This window comes from Spodoptera frugiperda, chromosome 8 (assembly GCF_023101765.2).
Source record: "Spodoptera frugiperda isolate SF20-4 chromosome 8, AGI-APGP_CSIRO_Sfru_2.0, whole genome shotgun sequence".
Taxonomy (NCBI): domain Eukaryota; kingdom Metazoa; phylum Arthropoda; class Insecta; order Lepidoptera; family Noctuidae; genus Spodoptera; species Spodoptera frugiperda.
This window is the reverse complement of record NC_064219.1, coordinates 10,845,083-10,855,995: the sequence shown is the minus strand read 5'-3', so window position 1 is coordinate 10,855,995 and position 10,913 is coordinate 10,845,083. Positions and strand designations below refer to the sequence as shown.

The 10,913-nt window shown below is 37.8% G+C and overlaps 1 protein-coding gene across 1 annotated transcript; it reads left to right on the top strand.

The window, feature by feature from the left end:
- Positions 1 to 157: 157 nt before the first annotated feature.
- Positions 158 to 2,470, top strand: LOC118275410 (exosome complex component RRP46). The gene is made up of 5 exons (XM_035593350.2): positions 158 to 354; positions 626 to 752; positions 1,127 to 1,235; positions 1,712 to 1,910; positions 2,312 to 2,470. The coding sequence occupies exons 1-5, from the start codon at positions 252 to 254 to the stop codon at positions 2,437 to 2,439; spliced, it is 666 nt and encodes a 221-aa protein (XP_035449243.2). The 5' UTR covers positions 158 to 251; the 3' UTR covers positions 2,440 to 2,470.
- Positions 2,471 to 10,913: the final 8,443 nt, after the last annotated feature.

The following is a 10,913-nucleotide window of genomic DNA, read 5'->3' as shown; positions in this document are numbered from 1 at the left end:
AGAATACCTATTTGATACATTTCATACATATTAGCTACATCATTATTTACACATTGTATGTTGTTTGATAATGCCATTTCCTAAAATTGAACGCCTCTCTATTACTCCGTCCCTCGAATGATTGAGAACGTGAAACGTCAATGTCAGAAAAACTTCTAATGTCAAAGATTTTGTGAGATCCGCACACGTTTTCTTCAAAACAAACTTTATCATTTTCAGATTCTAAGTAAAAAACGTGTACAATATAAACAATGGAAGTAGAAAACACTGATTTAAAAGATTTCAAACTACGGCCGATGAAATGCGAGTGCAACTTTCTGAGTAAATCAGATGGATCGGCTATTTTGTCTCAAGGTATGTAGTTTTCGTTTATTATTTAGTATTTACTTTGATATAGGAGTTTGTAGCAAAGATACAGTGAAACATGTTGAATAATCTGGAGGAACATTTAATCTTGTGTGTGTGTTGTAACTAGTAACAGTACAATTCTTGTTTCATATCTATAACGAGCTGCTCCCTTGCAGTTTCGCCTGCTGCTCAGCTGCAGCAGCTGCAGTACACAATACATTTAAGTAGTGGTACATAAAGCGAACTCAAACTTATCATTGTATTGTTGGTATTTCAGGTCAAACCGTGGCACTGGTGAGTGTGAACGGTCCTCTAGACATTAAGATGACCAGTCAGAGCATAGAGAAGGCCACACTCGAGGTCTTGTTCACTAGTAAAGTTGGGAAGCCATCAGTAGCTGACAGGTAAACAAATGCTACAAAGATCTCTTGATTTTTTCATTTAGAAATCAGAACTGAAGATCCCAAGATCTTTTTTTTGAGGGGGGAAAATCATTGCATGACTTCTCCCACTTTGGGTGAGGCGAGAGGGAGTGTCAGACTCTTATAGATCACCCTGTTCCTACTCCTGCTTTTCAAGCTGGAGCCCTGGTAAACCTACTAGGTAGCCCACATCTTTCTTATTTCGCTGATCATATTTTAGTTTCTGTGGACAAATGATCGTCCACGGACCACCAGTTGGGAACTACTGCTGTAGAGAAGAGCAAGCAAGAGACTCCATGATCATTTTCAAAATTGGATGGACAATTTAATTTACATCTTCTGTAATAACATTCCAGATACAAGGAGCATGTGATCAGACAGACGTGTGAGAGTGCTATCCTGGGCAGTCTGTACCCGAGGACTGGCATCACAGTCACCATACAGGAGCTGGAGGACTATGGAGGTGTAAGTTCCATGACAGTTTTAAAGTTATAAATAGACAAACAAAATATGCATATAATATGGGATGACTAAAAATAGCATGAAATAATGCTATGATTATGATGACCCAAGAGCCAATCCAATCGGCCCTCTTCCCTTCCTAGAATGCTTACAGCAGATTTGGCGAATGTCCATGAGCGTCACCAAATGCTTATCATTGAAGTATGCTTCATTATGCTCAATCGCAGCTTGATTTCATAAGAATAGAAACTAATGTATGTAAAAAATACCAGACAAAAGATAATAATATTAAACTATTTTGGATATATGATGCAACATCACGCCTTTTATCCCCGGAAGGGTAAGCAGAGGTGCACATTACGGCACATAATGGCACTAGACAATGTATACCCACTTTTCACCATTTGTGTTTTAAAGTCCCATGTAAGGGTGAGCCTATTTCGGATATATTGTTGATTAATAACTATCTTTTGTTACAGTTCACGGTATGTTCCATAAACTGCGCGTGCCTGGCGTTGCTGAACGCTGGCGTGGCGATGCGGCACACGTTCGCCGGCGTGGCCTGCGCGGTGGACGAGCAGGGCAACATACAACTGGACCCTGATGCCGCGCAGCTTGAAACTGCTCGCGCCACCATGAACTTTGTCTTTGATAGCAGAGAGAAGAGATTGATTACTTGTGAGTTTTACTTGGTTTTTTATCACGCCTTTTATAAGTACATTTATTATATGCACATGAGATATGGACCAACCGCAATAAGTCGTGGCGCTCTGATTGGTTGGTTTATTAGAACAGGCCAATCAGAGCGCCGAACGCGCTCTCGTTTCGATTACTTTAAACGTAAAGCAAACTTATGAGTTTGCTTTACGGCACTGGAGGCACTGAACCACTGCTTTTGATGAATTTTCGACGTTCGCAATATAATTTTCATTCAAGATTCAGGAGTCATACTTCTGATACATATATTACGAAGCAGATTTAGTATGTAATTATCAATTTGAAGTTTATAGTTACTGCAGTCACATTTAAAATTACATAAACATAATACATTGTCTAATGTAATTTTCTTTTATTTCCAGCTCTAACAAACGGTAGTTTCAGTGAAGATGCATACAAAGAGGCGTTGGAGCGCTGCCGGTCAGCGAGCCAACTGGTGTTTGATTTCTATAAGGATATCGTTAGCAAATACTCCTATGTTATTGGATAATATTACTTAATAATATACTATTGTTATATTGCATTTATAGTCTTTTTATTTTTAACCACAATTTTATTTCTCTTTTTAAACAAACATTGCCCCATACTAGGATAGTCTCCTATGTCGTGGGTGCGTTCACAAACATATAAGCTCACTTAAAAATCACACACAGACCCGCGACTACAATTTATAAATCACGCAGAGTTGTTCCGTGCGGGATCAACAACGCTACACATTGAACCAACTGCGCAGAAAAATACTATCTGGGGTGTGTCTACAGTTCCAACGCCATTAAGATGACTACTTATCTTCAGTCTTTCAGCTTACACACAGACAAAAAAGCGTCCCGTTTTTACTCTGTGGGCAAGGAATTTAAAAAGTGCTTGTTTGGTATTTGTTGCTCTATTTTTCTTAGAAGGAGTTAAGGAGGTATTTATATTAAAGCAAAGATGTTATATGCATTGATGTTAGATACTTATAAATGTTTTCTCGATCCGGGAATCGAACTCTTACGCCCGAATACTACTCAAACTTAAGTTGTACTTAAATATCGCGCTATCTCTGTCATTTTATAAAGAATTGATAGGGACAGAACTAGTTTTGAGAGCGACTAAAAATTGAGTAGCGTCTGAGTATTCGGACATTAGACTCTTGGTTCATTAGCTGCGTTCCCGACTACTCGATTAATGAGTCGGTTTATTTGGTTGCAGTAGGTACCTACAATTTACTTGTATCGTACATATTTCTACATATAGACCTTAGACGACAACCTAGAAAGGGTCATTGACATTAAAGCCTTTACGTGTCTGACACTAGTTTAAAAAAAGCTGTAGCTGGCCGCTCCCAATTAGCGAGGATGATGATAGGCATCACATACGACATTCGTACACCAGTTATAAACAAGAATAATACGAGTAAATAATTGAATGCGTCCCTTTGCTGCGCCCGCGCCGCTACCGAATATAAGATGGGGCAAGAACAAAACGAAATGTTGCGTGAGGTAAGGCTGTGTTACACTGAGTGCTAGGTGAAGGTGTTTATTTATTTTTTACATCAGTACCTACGTTTATACTTAATTACTAGTGGTTCCCGTAGTAACTGGGTTGCATGACATTTCCCCTTGTTTATTTTATTCCATGCTATACCTATGCCATAAAATAAATGTGCATGGCATACAGCATGAATAGGATAAATATTTGGTTTTTACTTATAGGCTACCTTTTTGTCACTGGCGAAGTCAAGAGGCCAGACATTTTTCAAACTATTTAGTTATAGGCTTATAGCTTACAGTTGCAGACGGCTATCTTTGAGAACAACTTAATGATATGATAGGCAAAGCACACCCTGTGCTTACCTTTTCGTAATGTAATGTGGTGTCAAGATAGGGACCAGTAGCATCTAGAAATTATCTTAGTACCTGAGTATAAAGAAAATAAGAAAGCATTTATAATTCAGTTCTCTCGAAAGAAATAACAAGAAACCAACCTCAGTGTGCACTAACCCTACAGGAGCGCGTTGGCGGCAAAAAAAAACGCAGCAAGATGGCCGATCAACGCGATCTCGGATGCAAATGGCGGGCCCAAAAGCGCCGCCAGCACATTTAAATGTCGCAAACTGATGCTGATTCCTTCTCGAATGATTTTTGTTCTATTTTAAAAGCCGACATTGTGCCCCTGTGAATCAAACAATTGTACTCGCCCGCGGAATGCCTGAATGGATGCCTCGGATATGTTGATAAGATAACTTGTGTTTAGCTACGTTTTCTCCGTAATTTTGACTTAATTTGGCCATTGAAGTATCTAATTAAGTCTTTGTCATGTCACCTGCACAATTAGGTATCTTGAGGTATTCGGTACAATTCGGGAGAATGTTGGAAAACGATTGTACGAAAGTTGGTATAATTAATGTGACAGTGTGCATTTACTTTGATTGTTGCGGTAGGTATTTTGTTCAAATAACTGGTTTAAAAGTGATCGGACCTTAGGACCTGGAGGTGATTGTTTATTTCCTTTGTCAGGATGCTTAATACTTTGTAAAAATAAGACCCTACCTCCTTATCTGTACTTACATGTCGTCTGTGGAGTGTGAATAGCTTTCAAGATACACATAGGTACTTACTACATAGGTAATTAGGGTACCTATTTTGGCTAACTTTAAGCAAACCTTGTTATGTTAATCTATGAATATTATCGTTAGGTTCCTTCGGAATAAGTAATGGTTGCACTGAAGTTAATCTCTTATTCTAAAAGAAACTGATGTCCTCTTATAGGTACTGAGGTTTTGAGGGTAGGTAACTTCCTTATACAATACCTACTCAGAACCTTGTAAGACTACATCCAGAACTCATAATATCGCGAAGTGAAATCTTGTGGTCAATACTGTCTATTTGCAAAACCTATCTACTTATTTATCTCTTCTCTATCAATAGCTAAACAAACCATTTATCTAATTCAATACGTGAACGCGACATAAATCGCGCGCGCGAAGAACGCGCCCGTTGCGGATAAAATATGGCCGCCAAATGTGACATTCATCCTTTCCCGCGCAATTTACATAGTTTAGCATTTCGCATCTCAGTACAACATTCCCACGGTCCGATACGTCTTAATTTAATACTTAATGCCCGTAAATGCTTAGTACAAAATTGAATTATTCGGTAAGGTATTTTGTAAGGAAGTACCGGGTTACTAGATAAGTTTGATAGGTCATAAAGACCGTTATAGGTATTTAAAAGTGATTTACCTAACGGTTACACTGGCTATTACTGGCTATTGCCTGGCTGTTACTTCTTTTTGAAGTTTTGTAAACCTTACGTGAATTGACAGTTATTAAAAACCGTTTGTAACCGTTCGTGTCTGTAGGTAAGTAGTCGGATAAAAATCGTTTATTTTTCAAAGTACCAAAACCATCCCAAATTCTGACATTTAGGAACGTAGGTACCTAAAACTCCCATTTAATCTATGTATGTACCTATAGAAGTGAAGTGTCTTCATCTTAATCATGTTCCATTGAACCCAGTGGTCAATCAATCGTAGTTCTAGTCAGTCATGCCATGCTGTCATGCCGTATGATGCTGAACTTCATGTAGTTCGTGGCTGCCTCGACAGGTGGAGCCACTTTATCGATGTTTTATCTCCGATTCGTTTGATATAAATGTGAGAAATGCTCTATGCAAAATATCAATGCCTTGTCACTTATACTTTATCTATTTAAATGAGCAAAATAAACTTTCCAGCATGTTTGTAATACAAGACTATTTATTTATCTAGCTTAGTTTGGTTATTAAATCTCCTATACTCTTCCATATACCTAAGATTAAATAAAAAAATATATAAAAGACAAGTAGGTAAATTTATGAGTGGAAATCAATAAGAAGTGAAAAAAACCGTCCATCTTATTTAATACTTGTTTTATAATAATCACAATCGCTAAAACAACTGAATGCTTACCTGTCGACCACTTTGCAAACGGCACCTACTTTATCCAGCTGCATCTAGATATTAAAATTACAAATATCTACAACATCACAACATGTAGCCATTTTTAAATTATTGGCTCTTTAAAATACTACATTGTTGTGTTGACTTTATGGCGCCAAAAGTTGACTTTCATGTTTTTTCAACAACTTTTTACGTTCGACATCATAATACGGTGACATGTGTCAAAGTGACATCTCGTCAGCTGTCAAACGTACGTCAATATTTGAAGTTTTTAATGTAAGTAGTGGCTAAGTAAGGCTATGGACACGCAACATACAGCCTAGACGGGAGATGCGATCACTTACCCAACAGGTGGGTCCCGATCAAGTTACTGTGGCTGTCAGGTAAATTAAATATATTAATGAGTATTGCTATTAATAGCTGGGTATAATCGGATGCCTCGTGCTCATACTCGTAAGTACAGATGTGCGTGCAAGATCTTAACTACAAAGTTAAGTATTTAAGTAGTTGCTTGTAGGTTTTTATGAAAGTTTTGAAATATGAGGACTGCCTTGTTAGTCCAGTGTGCCTAGTCGCAACGCCTGCTGAGCAAGCAAGTCTTAAGTCTTGAGCTTAATTCCTAGATCAGTCAGTGGATTTTTTTTTATTCTAGATTAACTTGACTTTTTTTTAAGGTCAGAATGCCGGTTGAAGAGTAGACGTTGACTTCTAAATAAAATTTATTTTGAATGTTGCTAAGAGTAGGCAAAACTACTTAAGTAATTGAAATTTTCGATATCCAAACCAGAACTCTAGTTGCAACAAGAACTTTGCAATGATTGCCCGCTAAGAAGACACTCAGGTTTAAAGGAGATTGATTGACTGATAGCATAATTTCCAGATTGTAGAATGGTTCATCTCTGACTGCCTCGTTGGTCGAGTGGTCGCAAGTGCGACTGCCGGACAAAAGGTCTTGAGTTCGATTCCCGGGTCGGGCAAATGATTACTGGGCTTTTTCGGTTTGAAAAAATATTTCAGTTGTAGCACGGAGTCTAGAACTGTGTCCAGTATATGGCAATAGGCTCACCTCCTATTACATGGGACTTATAACACAAATGGTAAAAGTGGTGTATATTGTATAGCGAAAATACGTGTCGTAATGAGCATCTCTGCCTACCCCTTCGGGGATAAAAGGCGTGACGTTGCTTTTTAGGATGGTTCATAACTCCCACCCCCCTTTTCTGAGAATAGGAGACACGATGTTATATAGATATTAGATGCCCAGTACATAGCCTGGGGATCCATTTCGAGTCTGATGATCGTGCATGCTACCGAGTGGCCAGCGATTGTCATAAAGTACCATCGGTACAGCGGTACACGGCGCAGTAGCTTGCTATTAGCATGAGAAATTACAAGGTGCATGGATACTAAATGCGCAGGCGACTGTACGGATAGCAGATGAAGGATGGTATTGGGTTGGAAGTAGTGTAGTAAGTTGACTTTAAAAGTTTGAGTGATCTATCTTAGTAGATACCTAAGATTGAAAAGGAGTAAATATAGAAAGAGAAAAGGGTTTGATCATAAAAAGAAGTAAAACTAAATCGCATGGTTGTGGACTAAATGTTTGAGACCAGTCCCAAGAAGCATTTTTTAAGAATTGATGATTATTGAATTATGGTTTTGGTTGCTAAAAACGTATCAGATATTGAAGAACTTATTTACCTAAGACATTAAACATGATGATTTACTTGGGCAGACACCGAAAAAGTCTACAATTTTAATGCAAAAACGTAGTTGCTATCGCTCCATACCGCGGGGAGCGAGTGTACCTACAACAGTACTCCGGGCTGCACGCATTCGACAATTAAAGCTAAGAGCCACCCGCGGACACGGGCCGCGGACACCCATGATGAATATCACGGAAGACGGCCAGCCTCCGAGCGCCATGTTCTATCGTTCAGGAAAAATTGCACGAGGCCTCTTGGTAGGTACACCTACATAATGTCATTTGTTTTTCTTAAAGATTTCCAATATGGACTAATTTACGATAGTCTAAGGCCTCTTGTACACACACGTCTTTTTGCAGTAAAAATCTACGGTTAATTCGCCGTGTGTAGACGCGCTTCCCGACGCTTCACGGCGAAAAGCCGTGTGTTCTGTGTTTTCTTTTAAAAGCGGTTCAACGCACTAGGATTTTCTCCTGTACCTATCGTGGGTGCATTTACAATCAAGCAAGTTTACATACACATGACACTGAGACCCGAAACAACAATTTGTGGATCACACAAAGAGTTGCTCCGTGCGAGAGTCGCGTGAGCGGGATTGTAAGACAGCCTGTTGCTCAGCCACCGCACTAACTGTGCACTCTGTGCAGTACAGCCGTGGTTGCTGAATAGTCAAAATTGGCAGTATTGCTATCTACATTATTTGTTGTTTACAAATGTGATACTAGGTATGTGGCGTATGCATTCTGAAAGTTCAATTGAAAATGGTTCAACGTTTTTGTATTTTATTGTTACGGCTAAATTAACCGCCAGCAACGAAAAGCACTTTGAAACCAAATCATCAAGGTATTGTTATAAATAACTACCTACTTACACAAATAAACAAAAAAGCTTCTCATAAAACAAACCACTTTTCTGTAATTGGCTGTAATTTACGAAGAAATTTGAACTGACCAATCAGCGACGAGCAAGTTAGTTTTTGTTTACGGTAATCAAGGGTGCATGTTTATACGAACAGATTTATTAAAACCTTTATTTTAATGTATTTTGGACTTAATGGTGCAGTGATAAGGTGTTTTATTGTAGTAAATTAATTTTGTGTTATATTTGCAAAAATATAATTGGAATCCATTTTGTTGAACTTTAAAATAATCGATGTAGCTCTTGCATGTTGGTTATCTACAAACACGTATCGAAGCAAAAGCGCGCCATTTCACTTTTTTAAAATGTAAAAACCATTTGTAATTTTTCGATAACAAGGAAGCACCTGCCTATCTTTAGAAAAATATTACTCGTGTGTTCTGATTAGGAGCTTGTTGAACAGTAAATTACGATGCGATGAAATAAGTGCTTTAACGAGACTATAAATTGTATCGTAAAGTGTCTAGTTTGTAGGTAGTTGGGCACCTTGTCTCACTTTGTCATTTCTTTTAAACTTTTACAAGTTGGTAAGTACCGATAAGTTGAATTAATTTTATAATGGGTATCTACTTGGTTTTTGGCTTCCACACATAGCTTAGCACTGCTGGAAACGGACTCAGCTAAGCATTTTTTTTTTATATATAAATTTTTCCCCCACAAAAAGAAAGGGGTGCGTGCTATGGATGGCTTCTCTACTATCGATATATCACATATTGAAGCTGCGCATCTTCATAGTACCTACATCTTACTCACACAGCTACATATCACATCTCTGGAGGAAAAGTATCCTAAAACTTACATATCATCCAAAACATGTCAAACTATGTTGATTACATGAAACTAATGTATTATTCATTATGTACAGATTTATTTCTATTTAATAGCCACCCGTGTTCGAGGTTTGGGTAAAAAGTTGGCGCGATAATGGTGGGGCGTGGTCGCGCGCCTACCGGCCTGCGCGCCCATAAATCGAACGCGCCCGTTCCAATTTTATAATTATATTTCAAAAACGTTTTTTTTGGCAGTTTTTTGATGGACTGCTAGGAAGGAAAGGAGATGAAGAATCTGTACTCGTCTGAAGTAGGTTAGTAATCGTCTTCAAATTCTGGACAGACTTCCTAACTGAATCTAGGTATAAGGAATAGGATGATGACGGGGTATGAAAATTAAAAATCTATTTAGTACGTCAGTTACGAGATTGATATTGAAAAAATATTAGACAGGTATTTTTTTATTTTGTGATATAACATAACAATACGGTGCTTGATAAAACGAATCAAAGTTTAGGAGTGGGAACAAATCCGTCATTTCTACGTATAAAACGTATACCTAGAAGTGATGCGATATTTCAAATCAATATATCTTCGAAAGTATTATTGCGTAAGAAAATTAAAAATATGTGACTTCGGACGGACGTCTTGTAGATTATTTTAAAACCTTACATTAAAGCCTTTAATCTTACCTTAACATTAAGAAAAAAATTGTCATCTACACTATTCATAAAAAAATCAAAATTAAAAATATCGTAATTTTTGAACCAAAAACCAATCTTAATCAATAGGATTAATTATCATTTCCCTTATAATAATTACGAATTACAACGAGCTACGCACTGGATACTCCACCGATAAATTGTGACATTTTACAACAACGATAAAACCCGATATAAGTACGTTGCGCGAATGATCTCTGCATGGGGCCTGGTGTACGAGCGATTGCCTTATCCAACAGCCTCATTAATCCTTACTATTCCAAGGAATCCTATTGCAATTGCAGCTTTTTAACGATTAAAAACAATATTAGCAAACTTATAAAAGAACTTATCCGAATGTATTCCATAAAATGTCTATTTTTTTAGGTCTTCTATTTAGCCATTTATACTATTTTTTGTATAAATGCTTAGTTGTTTATGTGGTACGGTAATAGGTAATAGGTTATCCTATCCCCCCTTAAGTTGAATCATAAAGATTTTGTAGAAATCCTGTGGATGCAATGTCAGCTATATTTGTGTCTATCCGGAGCTGCGGACAACCTAGCGGGATTACCGGGGTTCCAACTCGAAAAGCAGGAGTAGGAACAGGGTGGTTTTTAGTCATTAAGAGTCTGACACTCCCTCTCGCCTCGCCCAGGGCGGGAGAAATCATTGGATGATTTTTCCCCTTAAAAAAGCTACATTTGTGTAACGTAATTAGGTAAAGTATTTTTTATATCGAAATGCGAAAAAATCGAGAAGCGAGTTTAATTATAATGTTAGTAAATTGTCAAAAGCTGCTATAGCTTTTTTCCATCATGAATCCTTCAATCCCATAGATTAGTAAAGGTATCTTTTAAATTATAATAACAGAATAAAACGTGCTATCTCCATTTTCCATTCGGCTGTGTGGCAACATTGTAATTATTACCCGACCAACGATTAAAC

Excerpts from the sequence above, each read along its gene's own strand:
- LOC118275410 (XM_035593350.2), top strand. The coding sequence starts at position 252 with ATGGAAGTAGAAAACACTGATTTAAAAGATTTCAAACTACGGCCGATG. Across the intron at positions 1,236-1,711 it reads AGCTGGAGGACTATGGAGGT|TTCACGGTATGTTCCATAAA; the intron begins GTAAGTTCCATG and ends CTTTTGTTACAG. Across the intron at positions 1,911-2,311 it reads AGAGAAGAGATTGATTACTT|CTCTAACAAACGGTAGTTTC; the intron begins GTGAGTTTTACT and ends TTTTATTTCCAG.